Source organism: Scardinius erythrophthalmus (genome assembly GCF_964197995.2).
Source record: "Scardinius erythrophthalmus genome assembly, chromosome: 18".
Classification (NCBI taxonomy): domain Eukaryota; kingdom Metazoa; phylum Chordata; class Actinopteri; order Cypriniformes; family Leuciscidae; genus Scardinius; species Scardinius erythrophthalmus.
The window spans coordinates 31,280,200-31,301,325 of record NC_138238.1 but is presented as its reverse complement, the minus strand read 5'-3'; the positions used below and the strand labels follow the sequence as shown (position 1 = coordinate 31,301,325).

Below are 21,126 nucleotides of genomic sequence, written 5' to 3'. Positions count from 1 at the left end.
TATGTGTGAGGAATACTCCCATTGCTGCACAGGGTGAGTAGACACCCTGGCTCTGATCAAAAATGTGGGTCCTACATGTATTTTTCAGAGTAAGTGGACTTGCGCCCTTCTGGCTCCAAACATTACTCACACTTTTGTGTTAGGTCTTTATTGTTTTGTTGCTTTATTCAATACAGTTTGATCTCAGATAGGTATTTTGGCACCATTGGATAGAGCTCATCAAGACCTTTATTTTGATATCAAGAACTCATATTCGCCCAAAATGCCACTTACGCCCCTCTGGCTCAAAGCCCTCAATATTTTCAGCAACTTTTGTATTTGATGATAATTAAATTTTTAATTTTGTGTTTTTGATAAGGTTAGAATTATTATTTTTTATATATAAAATTCAAATCCAGAGGCCATATATTGCTCCTTATTAAAAAAACATACAGGCTGTGTTTTAAATGGTAATGGTGTGTTCAAGTCATGTCGGAGAGATTGTATTTGCGAGTTGAAAACACATGATAGGCACCACAATGTTGTAATTACGTTGGAACCGTGGCAGTGAGAAAATATGGGGGATGCAATAGGATGTGTATTAATGGTAAATTAGTTGAAATTAATGAAATTATACTTTGTTTAATTTAAAATAAAACTATCTAAGTTACATGTACAAAATACGACAGTATTGTACAATTACGATTCAATTTAAAGCACCTTCATAACACCGAAAACATAGAGATTCTTTATTCATCATTTTGTAAAAGTAGAGTTAAAAGTTTTGTAGAAAATATTCATTGTGATTGTGCTCCGAGTCCGACTTAAGTGACACACCAGATGTCATAAATACGAAATTCCCTGGATAACTTGAACGAAACTTAAGTACTTCCATCTATGAAGATATTAGACTTTGTGTCATAATTAATGGCCTTCGTTTGGGACCTCATTATCAGACATAACTATGAATATAGCAATAAATATGCATATACAGTAGTAATACAGACTTGGCGTCCTGTGCACAACCCAAATCATGGCCAGTCAGTTTCACTAATCAAGGCCACTTCCTGTCTTTAGTGATTGAATAATGATGAATTATCAATAGGTCAATGTAAAGCCCCATCAAAGGCCTAGAGTTCAATCTATATGTGATGTGAATATTGATCCAACACCGAGTCTCTTCCCATTCGCATATTCATTTTTTTCTGGTAAGAGGTTGGTCCTGAAGGCAAAAACACTCTGTTGATTCAACAGAGCCGCTGCTGCAACATGCAGCTAACTGGTTCACACTGACAGGTTTTTGTCCATGTGAGGGTTTGTTTGTCGATGTTCTGGGTCGAGTCACGAGAGGACGACCCTATCAGAGATTTCAATGTTCTTGTACAGGAAGGGCATGTGGATTATGTCCCATATGAAGCTGGGTCTGTAACGGATTGCCCTGGCGGGTAACAGCGAGAACTGACAAAATGCAACACTTCCACGGTAAGAGAGAGTTTATTATATAACTTTACTGTACAGTGGAGTGTCTCTCAGTTAAGGTCAGATGTAGAACGGAGACACCAACAGTGACGTAGGAGGAGCTTCCACTCGTGAAGACACAGTTTCTTTGAAGGATTTACAACTGATTTTAGGTATGTTTTGAAAACTCAGAGGAAAAAAAAGAAAAGAAAAGAAAAACTAAATCATTAACATGATGACCACAAATAGAAAATCTGCTTGTCATTCCAATAAATGGACATAATAATTGATTAATAAAAGCAACAGACACTTTCATTTAGGCACAGATTTGCATCAGAACATCAGGAGAGCTGGTTTAGAACAAGACTACAGGAGGAACATTAATTGCACCAGAACGGGATATAAAAAAAGAAGAAAGAAAAAAAAGAAAATCTCAAAAAACTGTTTAAGATGTGATTTTGCTCATTTTTCTGGATGGATGTTCACATGAAGCTACTTCTCTGGATACCAGGAATTTCTGATACAGAATTTGCTTTCATGAGTAGATGATATTATTGTTCTATTATTATTTAATGTGAAGTTAACACTATTTGGGACAAACCGCAACTACTCTGGTTACAAAATAGTAGTAAGTAGATTTTCTTTTGTTAAGAGGAGTAGCCTGGTTCTTTTTATAATGTGGCTATAGGTCATTTCATATCTATAGAAAATAAAAATCACTAAGAGATCTCCTTAATATCTTAAATGTTTTTTCTTGACACCAATGAAATTAAAAGTGCAAATGTAGTCTCCTGCTTCTCAGATGTTCTTCCTGAGAAAAAGACTAATCTCATATTCTGTTGTGCTTCAGATGTTCTTAATCATTTTTTAACATGTGCTTAGATTTTCTAAGAACATCTAGCATCTCATCAAATCCTTCCAAGATCATTATCTGAGCCACGCTATCTACATTAATATACTACACCTGAATATCAGCAATTGACTCGAGTGTTGACTGTACTGTTTTTTTCTCCCAAGAGATTTCTGAGGAAATATCTGAGACAAAGTTGATACTTAAATTAAACAAATGTGAACTCATTTTGTCTCCTGACCGAACTCATTTTAACATTTTAATATAGTTCTTTATATAAAATGTATGTATCAAAATGTAATATTGGGGGCATTATCTTTCTTTGAATTGTATATTGTATATAATATAAATTCAATATATTTAACTGATATTTATAAAACATTTTTAAATAATTCATAAATAAAATGACTGTATTTTCTGTTTAGTAAAATGTCATCCATTAAATCACTGCTCTCAATTCAATCCATTTTTTTTTCTTTTATCATAAAGGCTTGAAGACAAGTTTGTGGAACTCTACCTCCAGCTCTGAACGGATGAAAGCTTTAAACCGATTCCCTTCATTCAATCTAAACTTGCGTCGATCCAATCACGCCACGGCAAACTGCAACATTGAGCTTGTTACGCCAAAGGTGAAGGAGCGCACACAGTACGTGACAGAGAAGTTCACGCAGGTAGGATGCATTGTTGGGCTTGCTTTATATCTTAGATGAAGATATTGAAACTGTTTTTGTAAAAACTTCTGGCTATTGTGCTGCTGTACATATTCAGATCCTCTCACATCAAAATAGTCGAGCACTTGATAGTTAATGTCTGAATAATAAAAGCACTTGGCACATGGAAAACAATGTGGCCAAAAACCACTCGTGGAAAGATCGTTAGGACAGACACATGAACCTTTAGTGCAAGAGAAATGGCTCTTTGCCATGGCAAAAATCCATAACCCCTGTGGCCCCTGTTCCAAAACTGTAGAGTATCATCATGTAGTTGAAGATATAAGGTCTCACACCACATATTGTTTAGATTATTTAACGAAACCTTAATGTATCAGTCTGCCCAAATTCGGAGTGCTTTTTCCCCTAATTCTCCCTTCATTTGCTCTTTCTATTTCCAAAGAGAACACAAACCTTTGGTGCTTCTACATCCATGTTATTCACATATCATTTCACTCTGTTTTTATGCCCATTGGATACACCACTGTTTAGTTTACAAAACAGATTTTTCCAAAGCAGCATTACAAAGCCTAGAGCCGAACACCACAAATGACCAAGCTGACAGAGACAAGCTGTCAAGTTTGGACATATATCTGAGTGAAACGGCTTCTCGAACGAGAAAAAATTTAGGATGGGACTTGATTTTGTGCATCGGGAATTGAATGGATTGTTGGATGGTTGTGGTTTGCTATTGGTCGATTTCATTTGAGTGACAGGTTTTCCCAGCCTCACGCCAGTAAACACATCATCAAAAAAGAGAAAAAGATGATGCTGCAAGATGTTAATTTGATTAAAGGTTACAAGGGCACATGAATAAAAATAAATTATAAATAAATAATGACATGCATGGATAAATAAATAATTTATGATAAACACTAATATTCCATAAAAAATGACTATAAGTTGAGCTTGCATTAAACCCAAAATATTCATTTTAGAACATCAGCTTAGGCTCAATGAAATCCCATCTTATTATTTCTTGTTTAGCTTTGAGCAATAGCACCTGACTTCAATTTGTTAAGACTTTCTTGCTAAAACTGATGATCTCTTTCCATGCGCAGGTACTGTCTCTTGGTGCTGATGTCTTGCCCGAGTACAAGCTCCAGGCTCCAGACGTCCACAAGTGGATCATGTTGCACTACAGTCCTTTTAAAGCCATGTGGGACTGGATCATCCTCCTGCTAGTGCTCTACACAGCGGTCTTTACTCCGTACTCTGCTGCTTTCCTCCTCAATGAGCTCGAGGAGGAGAGGAGACACACCTGTGGTTACACCTGTAACCCTTTAAATGTTGTAGACGGGATAGTGGACATTCTGTTCATCATAGACATTGTGATTACCTTCAGGACGACGTACGTGAATCATAATAACGAGGTGGTGACCCATCCCAAGCGCATCGCTATCCATTATATCAAAGGCTGGTTTCTCATTGACATGGTGGCCGCAATTCCATTTGATTTGCTCTTCTTCAGATCTGGATCAGATGAGGTATGAACTTCTACTGAATGTTTTATTTGTGTCTTATTTGTGATACCGATAAGACACAGTGATGTGTTTTGTTATCTTTTTAAGAAGCATTTCGTAGAATAAATCTAGAAAACAGTAGATATAAATGTATAAGGGATATTTCAAAGCAGTTACCTTTATATCAACATCATTCAAAACAAGAGATCCGCCTATGGGAAGGGCATCTGTATCTGACCTAAGTCAGATTAACAGTAGTGTATTATTCAATATTACATTTACAAGCTAAATATATATTAAACAAACTAAATTTCAACTCAACGCCCTGAAAACATTGCATTCAGTTTGCAATTAACTTCTTTTAAAGTATATTATTTCTATAATAGGCACTCATTTTAAAAGTATTTCGGTTTCACAAGGGATATCAGACTGGGACTCACTATTTGTGTCATGATGCTCACTATTTTTTCTTTGACCTCCCATCATCCAATTTGCAGACGACAGCCACTCTCATTGGCCTGTTGAAGACAGCTCGTCTGCTGCGGTTGGTCCGTGTGGCCAGAAAATTAGATCGATACTCAGAGTATGGAGCTGCGGTCCTCTTTTTGCTCATGTGCACCTTTTTGCTGATTGCTCATTGGTTGGCTTGTATCTGGTATGCCATTGGCCATGTGGAGAGGCCTTACATGAAGACAGGTTGGCTTGATAACCTGGCTGATCAACTGGGAAAGCTTTACAACGACAGCGATGCCAGCTCAGGACCCTCCAATCAGGATAAATACATCACTGCACTCTATTTCACCATCAGTAGTCTGACCAGTGTGGGCTTTGGGAACGTCTCTCCAAACACCAACTCTGAGAAGATTTTCTCAATCTGTGTCATGCTCATTGGCTGTAAGTAACTGTAAAAAGCTTTTTATTTCACACTGAAATATGCCATTTCTGTCCCACTGTCCTGAACACTACTTCAATCCCTTCTTTAGACTACTTGGCTAGTAACATTTAGACCTAAAAAGCTAATGTTGGTGAACTACACTCTACAAAAGGTCTTTATTGGCATATTTGGTTCCATGAAGAAGCTTAAACATTCATGGAACCTTTCCATTGCACAAGTTCTACAGATTATAAAAAAAGTTCTTCACACTAAGAAAAAAAATGGATCTTGTAAGACCTGTTCCTTGAAAGGTTCTTTTGGGAACCCAAAATGTTTTTTTTAATGACATTGCTGCTGCTTTTGGAACCTTATTTTGTAAGTGTGTAACCAGAGTTATGGGGAATCTGAACAGTTCTCTTAAAAGATTGACAGTTTTCATCTGTCAGTAAAATATTGAAACACTTGCTATTTTGAGTGTTATGGAGCCTTCACGTGCTATGGTTATTATGGTAAATACCAAAAGCCGATGTGGAAAATGCACATGAACTCAAGTGGTATTTTCCACTTGGCAGCTCGTAGAATATTTTGATGCACGAGTTGCCGAGATGAGATAACCTTTGACCTTTGACTTCGCCGCAATTTCCTTGGTTCATATTTAATCATTTTATGTAATGTTTTATTTTTTTAATTATGTTTTAATCATCAGAAAGCAACACATTTATGTTTTTTTTTTTTTTTTTTTTGTAAAGATAAAAAAGATACTCTACTGACACAGACCTTGCGGGTACTACATTACGACAACAAAAGCACTTGAACACAACACACTGGTAAATACCAGTTCACAAGTGGAAAATATCATCTTTTCCATAGCACGTGAAGGCTCCATTAGTCCTTTAGATTTTAAGCACAGTGGGAATGTATATGACGTTGGCAAATGCTATACCAGATGGTTATGGTTTTACTTTTAGTTTCAGTTTTAAAGTTGCAGTAAGCAATTTCTGAGAAACACTGTTGATATTTGAAATCGACACCCAAGCAAACACACCCCTACTCAAAAGAAACACAACCCTACCTTCATTGCTCCGCCCCCAAAAATAACGAACACGCTATGCAACACAGGCAACTACAGCTGGCACATCAGCCAGCTCGCTTAAGTATGGATGAATCAGCTGTGATTCAACATCAACCGCATACTGGATCTTAGTTACGTGAAACAGCAAAAAACAATATTACTCATATCAAGCTGAAACAAAGAAAGAAACCAAAGAAACCTCAGCATCCATTTTCAGGCCTTCCCACTCTCTAACGTCCCTCCAGCACCGGAAAGCTTTTCCAATTTTAACGCGGGTCCTAGCTCTTGCCTAATTGTAACCATTAATTTTTCCAGTTATAACTGACTTAAACGCAGTTAGATGTTGTGGGAAGGAGGAGGCGGGAACCGGCGAACATTCAACAAACTTTAAAGCAACACTAAGGAACATTTTTTACCTTAAAATAATGTTTCCAAAATCGTATCAGTGGTTCATCAACTCGTAACAGGGTGAACGGCACTTCTGCATTCAATTTACGGCCCTATATCTGATATAACCACACTATGCAAGTTTGCCAAACCGGGTCGCGTTTCTGTAGTTCGAATGAGACATAAGAAAACTACAAATTTGACTTGCTTTACGTCAAGCGTTACAATAGTCATTATTTAGTTTTTCTTTGTTTCTGATGTCGAAATACATCATACTTTCATGAAATCATGCAACATACTCTACCTTGTCTGTGGACTTTGTTCATTCCAAAGCCGGTGCTGGATAAACAGAGAGCGTGCGTGCGACGGTAGACTGCGGGTGGCAAAATTATTTACGACAGCGGTAATGGAAAATTCCGCTTCCAACTTGTAGGGGGACCGAAGAGGAAAAGTTCCTTAGTGTTGCTTTAATATCAAAAATAAAACTAATACAAAATGAAAGTAAAAGACAGCAGCAGCCCCTCACGGACGACTGCTGTCACATATAACAAAACACAAATAAAATCCAGGCCTGGCCTTTCTCGATCTCCACTGTCGTCGCTCCTCCGTGAGAGATACGAGACCGGTGCGTCTCACAGGTGTCGCTCATTAGCAATCACGCCACCGGCCTCGCGCCGTTCTCCCACGGCCCTCAGCCTCGTCCTGCTCGCCACACTGACCTTATCCTCATTTGGAATATCTTAGCCATCTTTCTTTTTTTGGTTGCATTGAACTCCACTTTTACACATACAATCACAAACTTCCCTAAGCACTCCCTCGGGGGAATCCCCTTTGCCGTTTTGAAGTGCCTTCATCTTCGTCAAGTGGGTGAGATAAGTTTATTTGGACAGACACTCGACCCCTCGATTTTGACAGAGGGAGCTACTCGACGTACACTTCAGGCAGATCCATAGAAGACAATGCAACATAATTGTGACGTCAGCAAATCACGCTTACCCCCACTCCACACAATTCTAGTGTATGATATTGGAGTTATTTTGACATTTAAGAGCATAATACTTGTAGCTACCTTAAGCTGACTGATATAGTTATTGTATTGTTTTCATTTTTGTTTGTGTCATTTTTTTTAATTTACTTCAACAGCCCAAGCATACATAGAGGCCTATAGAATGATGAGTAAAACAAATTATTATGAAAAAAAAACAAAAAAAAACTGTAAATAATAAATCGGCTCCATAGCAGATTCCAAGAGCTTAGAGTGTTCCATTTAAACACATTGCAAGGGTTCCGCCAGTAGTGAGCACTCGTGCATCGGAAGCAATAATGTACTCTGATGTACGAGACAGAGAGAAGGGTATACATTTTTTTACTTAAAGTCTTTTAAGTATCTTGAAGTTTTTTGGCTTTTGGTATGAATATGTTAGTCTTACTGTTATCTATAAGCTACTGTGCTCCAAAACAATGACAAAATTTGCATTTAGAAGAACATTCTAAACTTACAGTCTCTCACTTCCGCCAATATGGTTTCGGTGACATCACGCTGCACTTCTGCTTCTCATCAGATTTTCTGTCCAATCAAAGGCTCTCTAGAATCTACAGCGTCACGCCACCAAATAGACACTGAAGCTGCAGCTAAAATTCACACATTTACTATTATTTACATGGTGAATGGCACATAGTGCACTATATAGGGTATAGGGAATGATTAAGACCTTGTGGTTTTCCCCACTGCCTGTGTCTGGCATTTTTCAAGGCAACAACGCATTCTGTGTGAACGGCCCCTAAATATGCTTTCCATTGGGACGAATGAAGTCTGGTTTTACGTTAGTGTCACGTGAAACGCCACAGTGCCCACACAGTTTGCTCAAGTCCAGAGACATAATAGCGCAGAGCAGATCATTTGCGCGAGTCGGCACAGACTACAAAATGCATCGGACCCATTTGAATTCTGCGCAGAATGTTATATTTTAAAGCGATATGTAGGAGATTAGTTGGAAAACTGTTGGATGTTAGGAGGAAACTGTGGCTTTATCGAGCTCAATGGCTCTGGTCGAGCTGTAATATAAACAAAACACTATTGGCTATTTTAAAAAAGGAGAGGATCTGATAGATATGTCCTGCCCTATCTTCCTTTTTCAGTGAAAATTACGTCACCACATTGAATAATCCTGCACGTTTCAAGACATTTCAATGGGCCTTTAAACACAGCCTTAGAAATGTCCCACTTACTCACTCTTTCTCCTTCCCCATCAGGAACACAATTGGCTACAAGAGTGTTTTGTTCAGTCCGATCCATTTTTTTCTCCTATTTTCACTGCCAGTACTATGTACATTGTACAAACATAATATTTTTTTCAGCACACACACATAACAGACATCTAGCAAATATTCACTAAATAGTTTGTTTGGGTGTTGATTTAAATTTTCAACAGCATTTTTCAGAAATTGCTTAATGCACCTTTAATAACCCTTATAACTTACCTTTGCTTACTGTAAAAAAAAATTGGCACTGTTGATTTAATATTCTCCTATTGACTTTTTGTTTTAGCTCTCATGTATGCCAGCATATTTGGGAATGTCTCAGCAATAATTCAGAGGCTTTATTCTGGAACGACACGCTATCACACTCAGTTGCTGCGGGTTAAAGAGTTCATCCGCTTCCATCAGATACCTGGAGATCTGAGGCAGCGACTGGAAGAATATTTCCAACATGCCTGGTCCTACACCAACGGCATTAATATGAATGGAGTAGGTTACACTGATCTGCAATCAATAACCCAAATATCATTGTTGTCTACTCCTGTATAGGTTAATCTATATAATAAAAACCCAATCATACCGCTTATTTTCTAATTATAGGTCCTGAGAGGTTTTCCAGAGTGTTTGCAAGCTGACATTTGCCTGCATCTGAATCGTAGTCTGCTGCAGAGCTGTAAAGCGTTTCGTGGGGCAAGTAAAGCGTGTCTGAGAGCTCTCGCCATGCACTTCAAAACCACCCACTCCCCACCTGGAGACACACTCTATCATCACGGAGACATGCTCAAAGCTCTCCACTTCATCTCCCGGGGTTCCATTCAAGTGTCGCAACATAACACTGTGCTGGCCATACTGGGTGAGATTTATATTACACCTGAGCAAACAGCTTTCTGATCCATTGGTGGTTTGAGACATAATAAAAACGACTTCCTATTTCATGTACAGGAAAGAACGACATCTTTGGCGAGCCCATAAATCTGTATGCAGATCCTGGTCGCTGTAATGCTGATGTTACTGCACTTACCTACTGTGACCTTCACCGTATCCAAAGAGACGACCTTATAGAGGTGCTGGACATGTACCCTGCTTTTGGAGAGAGCTTTTGGAGGAAACTAGAAATCACCTTTAACCTACGAGACGTATGTAAACTCAACGTCCCAAACACATTTATACATATTTATACACAGTTATTAAATACTGAGGTAAAAAAAAACATAAAGCATAAACATTTATCTTCCAAGGAAATAATTATAATTGGATTAATTCATGTTAATAAAAAAAATCTCACAAAAGTAGATATATATTATAAACACTAGCATTCACAGTTAATGAATGAATTTATATAGGATGGATTCAAACCAATTTTCTAAACGATTTCTTTACAGTATGTGTGATGGATTTGAAGTCATTTTTATGACTGAAATAATAAGCACAATTATTTTAATTATTTTATATGCCTTGTGAAAAAGAAGTCCGCGTAATATTTCTGAATGTGCATGTTTGCTTAGAGTACACTACTTTCATGACTGTTTTTTTTTAGCTCACTTTTAAGTCTTGTGTTAATAATCTTTTAGTGTTTTATTTTATTAAACTTTTAAAGTTAATACATTTTAAATGTATTACATTGCATCTTCATTACAAATGTGCAATTACAAATATATTTAAATACATGACATACAATACTAAGTTCCAATAGAGATTACATTACCATATTTCAAAGCCAATAAAAGTAAATTACAAGCCCGGTTTCACAGACAAGGCTTAAGCTAGTCCCAGACTAAAATGCATGTTTTAACTGTTTTAACCAAAAGCAACTTGTACTGGCATGTCTTAAAATATTTCAGTGACACTGTTTTGTCTCAAGATGCACATCAGTATTGTTTTTTAATCGAAGCCCTGTCTGTGAAACCAGGCCATAAAGATGTAATTTAGTCTTACTTGAGTGAAAAAGCACTCTATAGTTCAGCTAATTGCATTTAATATACATTTAAACTATAAAGCATTTTGATTTAATTACAATTAACATGCAATTATGGTAACTGTCCTAAAACATCACATTAATTTCGCACTTAAGTCTATCCTTTTACAGTATAGTATATTATTTCTGTAATAATAACGCTTTTGAAAAGTATGCTAAACTGTGCTTTTTCCACAACACATAACACATTATTTATATAATATAAATTAATCTAAAACATTGAGAAAAATCCTCTCTGTACAGTAATCATTGTTTTAATTGGTATGTAACCAGGCTGAACAGATGATGGAAAGTGAAAATTTGGACTGCGGTTACCATGAAAGCCAAATACGACACAGACAAAACTCAATAGACAGGCGCAACCGGCCAGGTGAGTAGAACACTCACAAACAAACTCTAAAATACCCATTGAGACTTAATATTGTGAAGTTGTGTCCAGAAGTCTACATTTACAAAGTAAAAATGTTTTAACTGTAGCAAACAAACTAAAACTTGACAGATTTCAGAATAATTTAATTCACAGTTCACCACAGTCCACAATTCACATCTACCCTCATTTTAGAGCCAGACATTTGACTATCAACAGAAGTCAGAAGATGAGAATAATTTTGTAGATTGTGTAAAAAGCAAATAGATTGTAAAAGTACCTTCTTTTTTTCTTTTTTTTTATTGCTCTTGTCTTGCTACTCTAGATGGAATGGACCAGAATGACTCTTACCCATCTCGGACGTGTTCGGCGCTGGGTCATCACCATTCTCTAACTGCTCACATGCACTGGGAGGAGCTGTGCAGCTGTGCAAGCTCCACATTGCAGTCCAGTGAAAGCCTCAGCAAGTCTCCCATCAGCCATTGTGAGCTGTATACCTCTGAGGCAGACCATCTGGACTACCCCTCTCCTGTTGTGAGACTAATACCAGCGAGTGGTGCCTCTGGGATCAGCAGAGAGCCCGGCATGGATATGGGGCAGTTGGGTGGGTATACATACAATATTTATTTGAATTTATGCTGATATCTTAAAGGTGTGGATACAGCATTACAAAAATGTAAAATCTGGGTCTTGAAGCCAAACCATAGAGTGCTGTAGGGATGACATATATTTGTAGGCCAAAACCCGGAAACGGGTTAGCATTTTAGCACGTCCAGTTTCATTTTCTTGAAGTCAGTGGATTTTTGGAATGGGGTTTTGGTTAAATGCCTGAAATGTGACCCTGGATCACAAAACCAGTCATAAGTTGCACAGGTATATTTGTGGCAATAGCCAACAATACATTGTATGGGTCAAAATTATCGATTTTTCTTATATGCCAAAAATCATTAGGATTTTAAGTAAGGATCATATTCCATCAAGATATTTTGTAAATTTCCTACCGCACATATATGAAACATTTCTTTTTGTGAGTGAATGCAGCACAATCGTGAACATAAATGGACAAATTTGAAAGTGATTTTCTCAATGTTTCGATTTTTTTGCACCCTCAGATTTCAGATATTCAAATAGTTGTATCTCGACCAAATATTGTCCTATCCTAACAAACCATGCGTCCATGGAAAGCTAATTTATTCAGCTTGCAGATTATGTATAAATCTCAATTTCAAAAAATTGACCCATTTGACTGGTTTTGTGGTCCAGGGTCACGAATAAGCTCTGTGGTTAACAGAAGCTCAAGATATTAGAAGCTCAAGTCTTATTCTATGACATAAAATACAGTAATACTCCCTTGTGATTTTTTTAAAGTTTTTACTTGTCTTGAAAAAGGCGGTTGCTAACAAGTGGTTAAGTAGGACTACAGTCTACAGAGGTTGTTTGGGACATTAAACGTCATCATGCCGAACAGGAAAACTCATCTACTCACTAGTTAAAGTCGTGCGAGCGTGGTGTAGTTTGTTTAAAGCATAGGTTTAGTTTTTTGTTTCTGGACATTCTATTTAGGCTTCATTTGTGAAGATTATTATGATGAATAAAATGTGTAAGTATCATAAACTTTGGTTATCACAGAGCTTATTTTCTGCAATAATCCAAAAGCCGATGGAAAAATCCTATTGGGTTTTTATCAAGGGAACGAGGGTGATGCTAAAGGTCCTTGCACACTGAGTCCGAAATTCTCGTCCGAATTTTTTGCACTTTAAAAAATAAACACGACCTCACGTTGTGTCAATCACGCTTACACACAGCCTCCGAAACTTTCGTCCATCATAAAAAAATTATTCCGGGTTTGCCTTCAAAAATACGTCATCACTGCAGGAATTTATTGAAGAATTTGGGGTCATTTTAGGTCATTGACTATTTTAGTGCTAAACATTTTCACAGTTGAAAAATTACTGCACCCTTAAAATCTCTCAAACTTGAACTTGAAATGACATATTGTAAATATGAATGTTTTTCTTGAATTGTTGGATTTGTTAATATTCAATATCTCCTCCTAACACAAGCTCCTCCTCCATCTGGATTGTACCATTACTGGACTGACCACCAGGCAGCTCATTTTGCTGAAATGTCTCAGTGCCTCCCCTCTGCCTGGACCTCATGTCCTCCACCACTCTTTGCAGATCATCATCCCAGTGAACTTGACTCCAGACTGGAGCTCCTGCAGACTCAGCTTATGAGGTATGAGATGCATCTTATAGGAACAAGTTAAGGCTGAAGTACGTAGTTTCTGCAACACTAGTGGCACTTAGCGGAATTACAGAAATAAAGCTTGCACGTGGCCAAGTCAAACAAAGCTCTAACGGTGCTTCTGAAGGCATGTCTCAACAGGTTTCAATAAAAGCTCCAACATATTAGGAATACTTTTAGCTGTGTTGCTGTGTCATGAGTAAGCAATTGAGTAGACTTAACACTCTGTTAACCGAACGTGACCGTCTCGCTTATAATAAACCCAACCCTGACAGCACGCGTACATCATGGAGTCATCTATTTGATGTGCGTGTTTACATCTGGAAGACGTATTTTTAGAGTGTTTGCTCATCTCCGATACGTCTATAGGACGTTTCCTGTCAGATGTCAAATAGACGTTTAGAAAATGTCTGCTATCTGGGAACCAATGTATCTGCACCGGGCACATTTTTTAATATGATGCACCAAAATGTTTTGAGGCTGTCTACACTGGACACATCAAACTATGCATTATAAACTGGTACATTTGTCTTTCTGTATGGGTGTATGATGATGCTGTATAGTACTGAAACATCCATTGTAGCGTGTAGCATCACAATGCCCCGTTCACTTTGACGTGTTCATGACCTGTACTTTAAAGGTGTAAATACAGCGATTTTTGGCTTGCATTTCTCTTACCGAAGCTGAATGTCTTTTTGTAGTAAGAGCCGTGCCGGTAAAACCTCACTCGCCTGGCTTCAAGTGGTGCACTAGCGCCACTTGAACTTCGAATCCCGCTTGGAGCAGTGCGAGTAGAACCGGAGGGGTTACATTTTCCTGTGCATCAGCCATGGTCCCACAGCGACTAAACACCCTCTGGCTCAGCCTGCTACAGTAGCCAAGCCCCAAACCGCTCTCTTTGTTACATTGACGCATACATCGACCAGGGGCTGTCAAGCTCTTGGTTCTCGCCACTGATTCTCACGTGTCACAAAACATGATATTTGAATGGTTTAAGGCAAGATGTCCAGCAAATGCAGTTTTCTGCTCCCTTTCTCTTAGGCTAGAGACCAGAATGACAGCAGACATCAATGTGATTCTTCAGCTTCTCCAGAGACAGATTGCACCCGTGCCTCCAGCATATAGCTCTGTTTTACCTGACAACCACATTCCAGACCCCACGACACTGTATGGAAGCAGCGCACCGGTACTTCACAGCATGTTCCCCATTACAAATATTCAACTGGACAGTAGAAGCACTACCATTCAGGTAAAAGTGCCATCCAATATATATATATATAAATATAATTTTTTTTTTTTTTTTTTCTCAATGCCAGACTTCCCTTGTGAAAATGAAGTGTGCTTAATTGTATTGAATGTCCACTGTTTGTTTACTTCATGCCTTAAAGGGATAGTTCACCCAAAAATGAAAATGCTGTCCTCATTTACTCACCCTCATGTTGTTCCAAACCTGTATGACTTCCTTTCTTCTGCTGAACACAAAAGATGATATTTTGAAGAAAGTCGGTAAACAAACGACTGATGGACCCCATTGATTTCCATAGTAGGAAAAAAAAATACTATGAATGTCAATGGGGACCAGCAACTGTTTAATTACCAACCTTCTTTTGTGTTCAGCAGAAGAAAGGAAATCATACAGGTTTGGAACAACATGAGGGTGAGTAAATGATGACAGCATTTTCATTTTTGGGTGAACTATCCCTTTAATAAGTATATTTAAAAAAGAAATAACTGTACTTGCAGATGATACAATATTAATGGCCACTTAAGTAATTAATTATACTATTACATACTTTTAAAAGTATGTTCAAGTGTACTACTTTTTCACAAGTCTTTTTGCGTTTTATACAATACAGATTGTTTCAAAGCAGCTTTACAGTAACAGGGCAATGTTTCAGTGATGCAAACAGAGTTTAATTCGGCTGTACGGCAGCTCTAAAAAGAAAATGGTTTCATTGATTAGCTGAAGTCAGTTCAGAGTCATCGTCCATCACTGTTTTTGCAGAGCTGCTTTATAGCCGAATTTAACTAATTTCTATAGGCGAATTTAACTAATAATTGAACTAATAACTAATGTTCTTTACAACGGAACTGTATCAACATAGTTCTTCAACTGAACAATGACACCATTTTCTTTTTAGAGCTGCTGTACAGGAAAATTGAACTCTGTTTGCATCATTCACAAGGGTTAATTACTCAGAACTTTTCATTTTCCCTGATCTGAATGTTTAAAATTCTCCTTCCCTCTCTTACTCACACCTCCGTGTTGTTCCAAAACCATCCTGATCCTAAATACTAACCTTTAGCTAAGCAATATCCACAGTAAGCTAATGACAAGCTGAAGTAAACGTTGTGTGTTTTTTTCTTTACAAGAATGAACAATCTTTAAAACTGTGTTTCCAGAGTTCAACCCAGCCAGAATCCATGTTCAAGTCAAATTCCCAGGGTTCTCTGTCCAGTGGCGTTCACATGGGAGCTGCGTCAGATGACTGTGAACCTGATAAACTAGAAACGAATGCTGTTTCAACTCCAGCGCTAAAGCCCATTTTTATAGATGCACCGCGGCTCTGTGCGTCTCTCCGCTTCCCCTCGTTGCCTGGCAACCTGGACACTTCATCACACCCAGAAGACATTCAAAAACACATGTCTGATCCTTCCTTGCCAGTCAGCTAAAATCACAACACGCCATCAATCAGCTTTCATTACAGAACAATGAGCACACATCAAAACTCAATCGATAAAATCCCTGCTGATGTCACCAGTTTATGTTGTATTGTGGATGCTAGGAAGACCATGCGGTTCCATCATCTTGGTTAACTAAATATTGCTGCCCACCAGATAGGACAGCTCCAAACTAGCACTAGTAACTAGCATGACAACTCAAACTGGTACTTTCAGCAGAGTACAAAAGCACAAGAAACACTAATGGACAAAATCCAACATAAGCCACAGTTGTGAGTAGCATCTCAAACCTCAGTCGTTTAAAGAGTCAGACTGGTAACCTGAAAGCTGCGGGTTCGATTCTCAATACCGGCAGGAAATGACTGAGGTGCCTTTGAGCAGTTGTGTGTGTGTGTCCATGGTTTGTGGCTTGTGTGTGTGTGTGTTCACTATTCAATGGGCCAGATTTACTAACAGCTTGAGCCAGTGCAAACCCTCTTTTAGCGTTAAAAAAGGCGACCTTTTTGAGAAAAATCTTTTTGTTGTACACGGACATCAATGTCATGTTTTTCAGGCAGTGTGACTCAGGAAACACTTGTCGACAAACCTTTGGAAAGACCTAACCAAAGAATGTCTCTGTATGACTGGGATTGAACTCTGTATATTCTGTGTATTTACTTTATGTAATTAAAACAATGTTCAATAAAAATTATAATTCTTGGGATAGTTGTTTGAAGACCGGCCACCAGATATATATTGGCTGATCGGATAATAAAAAATAAAATAAAAAATGCCAAGTTATTGTTCTTGCTAAGTGTAACTATCAAAAATCTGGGTAAATCAATATATCAGTCGATCTCTGTTCTAGATTCACATCATTTGGAGAAAATCAGTGTTTCAAACAGCTTAACATCTGAGACCCTATTTTTATAGGCTACTTTAAAATAAAATCATTTTTTTTAATTCATATTAAAAATGCAACTATTTTAATGCTGGAAAAGAATATATGTTGAAAATGGAAAACACAGTTTATGATCTACCTGACCTGACCTGACCACACCATTTGGAGATTAATCATGATAAACATGCTGCAACAATAAAACCAGTAACGTCAAATAAAAACAGCGTATTGTATTCCAAATATTCCTCCCGCAGTAACTTAAGCAGCTTTCAGCTCCAGTTTAGCTATGAAACATAAATAGAAATATGAGATAGTGACCAAAAATGAAATCAAAATTCAAAACTCTTACTGTATGTCTTTGTGTCTCCGCTAACATTCTCTCAGATGATTTCATTACAGCCTGAGATTCTTTTAAAAAGTAATTAGGGAGGATTAATGTTTATATAACGTATTTCATATTTTTCACTATCCAGTCCAATTCCTATCCAGTCCAATGTTACAGTGAGGAAAATAAGTATTTGAACACCCTGCTATTTTGCAAGTTCTCCCACTTGGAAATCATGGAGGGGTCTGAAATTGTCATTGTAGGTGCATGTCCACTGTGAGAGACATAATCTAAAAAAAATCCAGAAATCACAATATATGATTTTTTAACTATTTATTTGTATGATACAGCTGCAAATAAGCATTTGAACACCTGTTTATCAGCTAGAATTCTGACCCTCAAAGACCTGTTAGTCTGCCTTTAAAATGTCCACATCCACTCCATTTATTATCCTAAATTAGATGCACCTGTTTGAGGTCGTTAGCTGCATAAAGACACCTGTCCACCCCATACAATCAGTAAGAATCCAACTACTAACATGGCCAAGACCAAAGAGCTGTCCAAAGACACTAGAGACAAAATTGTACACCTCCACAAGGCTGGAAAGGGCTACGGGGAAATTGCCAAGCAGCTTGGTGAAAAAGGTCCACTGTTGGAGCAATCATTAGAAAATGGAAGAAGCTAAACATGACTGTCAATCTCCCTCGGACTGGGGCTCCATGCAAGATCTCACCTCGTGGGGTCTCAATGATCCTAAGAAAGGTGAGAAATCAGCCCAGAACTACACGGGAGGAGCTGGTCAATGACCTGAAAAGAGCTGGGACCACCGTTTCCAAGGTTACTGTTGGTAATACACTAAGACGTCATGGTTTGAAATCATGCATGGCATGGAAGGTTCCCCTGCTTAAACCAGCACATGTCAAGGACCGTCTTAAGTTTGCCCATGACCATTTGGATGATCCAGAGGAGTCATGGGAGAAAGTCATGTGGTCAGATGAGACCAAAATAGAACTTTTTGGTCATAATTCCACTAAACGTGTTTGGAGGAAGAAGAATGATGAGTACCATCCCAAGAACACCTTCTCTACTGTGAAGCATGGGGGCGGTAGCATCATGCTTTGGGGGTGTTTGGGACAGGGCGACTGCACTGTATTAAGGAGAGGATGACCGGGGCCATGTATTGCGAGATTTTGGGGAACAACCTCCTTCCCTCAGTTAGAGCACTGAAGATGGGTCGAGGCTGGGTCTTCCAACATGACAACGACCCGAAGCACACAGCCAGGATAACCAAGGAGTGGCTCTGTAAGAAGCATATCAAGGTTCTGGCGTGGCCTAGCCAGTCTCCAGACCTAAACCCAATAGAGAATCTTTGGAGGGAGCTCAAACTCCGTGTTTCTCAGCGACAGCCCAGAAACCTGACTGATCTAGAGAAGATCTGTGTGGAGGAGTGGGCCAAAATCCCTCCTGCAGTGTGTGCAAACCTGGTGAAAAACTACAGGAAACGTTTGACCTCTGTAATTGCAAACAAATATTAACATTGATTTTCTCAGGTGTTCAAATACTTATTTGCAGCTGTATCATACAAATAAATAGTTAAAAAATCATACATTGTGATTTCTGGATTTTTTTTTTTTAGATTATGTCTCTCACAGTGGACATGCACCTACGATGACAATTTCAGACTCCTCCATGATTTCTAAGTGGGAGAACTTGCAAAATAGCAGGGTGTTCAAATACTTATTTTCCTCACTGTATGTTCGTAAAGAAATTCATATGAACGCACAATTTAAATTTGTCAACATTAGTTTTTTTGTTGTTGCATTTTTTAAGCTTATTTTTTAAGTACTTCTATATTAAAAACTCATTTCAGTGAAGTGTTTCTGCTGGACCTTTACTGGCCTCTGTGTGGCACTGTCTCCATAAGATCACAATATTTCCTCAACTGCTGATGACATACAGCCAAACAGCACAGCATTTTCCCAACTTCCCCCAACTTACTCTTATCTTAAGTATGAACGTTATCTATCTTCTTCTGGTGTTTAGGAATAACAGTCTCTACTTCCTCATTGCTTCACTGTGACTAGATGGCAGATTTTCATGGAAGCTTGTTTCTGCCACTGAATAAAACTAAAAAAGTAACCACTTTTTTTTTTATCTCGCAATTCTGACTTTTTTTTCTCACAGTTGCGAGTTTATAATGCAATTCTGACTTTATAATATGCACTCGTTTTGCAACGAGTTTATATCTCGTAATTCTTAGAAAAAAGCCAGAACTGCGAGACGTAAACTTGCCATTGCGAGAAAAGTCAGAATTGTGAGATATAAATTCTCGCAATTCTGACTTTATAACTCGCAATTGCAAGTTTACGTCTCGCAATTGGAAGAAAAAAATTCAGAATTGTGAGAAAAAGTTGCAATTATCTTTTACATTTTTTTATTCTGGAAACAAGCTTCTATAAAAACTTGCAAATGCAAGTTAGTATCTCAAAATTCGGAGAAAATAAGTCAGATTTGTGAGATATAAACCAGCAATTTGCGAGAAAAAAGTCAGAATTGCGAGAAAAAAGTCGTGAGATTGTGAGATGAAAAGTTCTGATACAGCATGTTTTCATGGAATATCTAACTTCTGTATATATATATATATATATTTATATATATATATTTATATATATATATATATATATATATATATATATATATATATATATATATATATATATATATAAACATATATTAACATTTTAATAAAATGACCCCTTTCATTGTGAAAGTAAACAGTAACAAATTTATACGTAATCCTGACAAATTATAAACATTAATCTTATGAAAACAAGCTTATTCTCACTAAGAATATTTCTAACACAAACAAAAATATGAATAGGTTATGCTGATGTTGCTTTGTAACCTTTGTGGGGCATCCATTCATACTTTATATTCCTCAGCCAAATGTCAACATTACATAAATGAAGATGGATTGGTGCTATAGATGCTGTGAAATCACATGAATTGGAGTTTTCTCTGATTTAATTTATTTTTATTTTCTCACAACAGACTTTTGTTTTGTAGAATAACAGAAAGAGCAGATGATTGTTCGACCTAATTTTAGGCATCAAGTAACTTTTTACCAAACTGAGTTAAAATAAGCCACTTGGCACTAGTCTGGTTACCCAGAAGCACTGTTAAAAAAAATATCTAAGATGATTTTTGCACACTAGTACCATTAGAGTTCTCAAAGTTGAGTGTACGGATCACAGTGCATCCAGTCGATTACTATACAGTATATTTACAATTAAATTTGTTGGCTCACAAGAAGAAAAGCAAAATTACATCAAACTCAAGTCAACAATTACCAGATCTGGACAATATGCATATAAAAAGTACAACATTCAATATTAAACATTCAGAATGTATATTTTCGTTAAAATCAAGGCAATAACAGATTTTACAATTCCTTCAGTGTGCTTGCATAGACTTTATATATCATTGGCTCCTGAAATAATTTCGGTTGGCATCAATGCTGGTTTATTATGGCATTACAAATGGGCCCTGAAACTAAAACTTAAATGCTTGGTGCCTAATTCCATTGTCAAACTTTCTG

General features: G+C 37.6%; 1 protein-coding gene across 1 annotated transcript; it reads left to right on the top strand.

Annotated features, from left to right (window-relative positions):
* Positions 1 to 1,445: 1,445 nt before the first annotated feature.
* Positions 1,446 to 17,415, top strand: kcnh6b (potassium voltage-gated channel, subfamily H (eag-related), member 6b; the record flags this gene model as incomplete). Its single annotated transcript, XM_081391957.1, has 12 exons — positions 1,446 to 1,461; positions 2,777 to 2,958; positions 4,059 to 4,484; positions 4,958 to 5,354; positions 9,342 to 9,541; positions 9,653 to 9,905; positions 9,995 to 10,188; positions 11,301 to 11,397; positions 11,720 to 11,998; positions 13,458 to 13,632; positions 14,683 to 14,890; positions 16,045 to 17,415. The coding sequence occupies 12 exons, from the start codon at positions 1,446 to 1,448 to the stop codon at positions 16,312 to 16,314; spliced, it is 2,697 nt and encodes an 898-aa protein (XP_081248083.1). The 3' UTR covers positions 16,315 to 17,415.
* Positions 17,416 to 21,126: the final 3,711 nt, after the last annotated feature.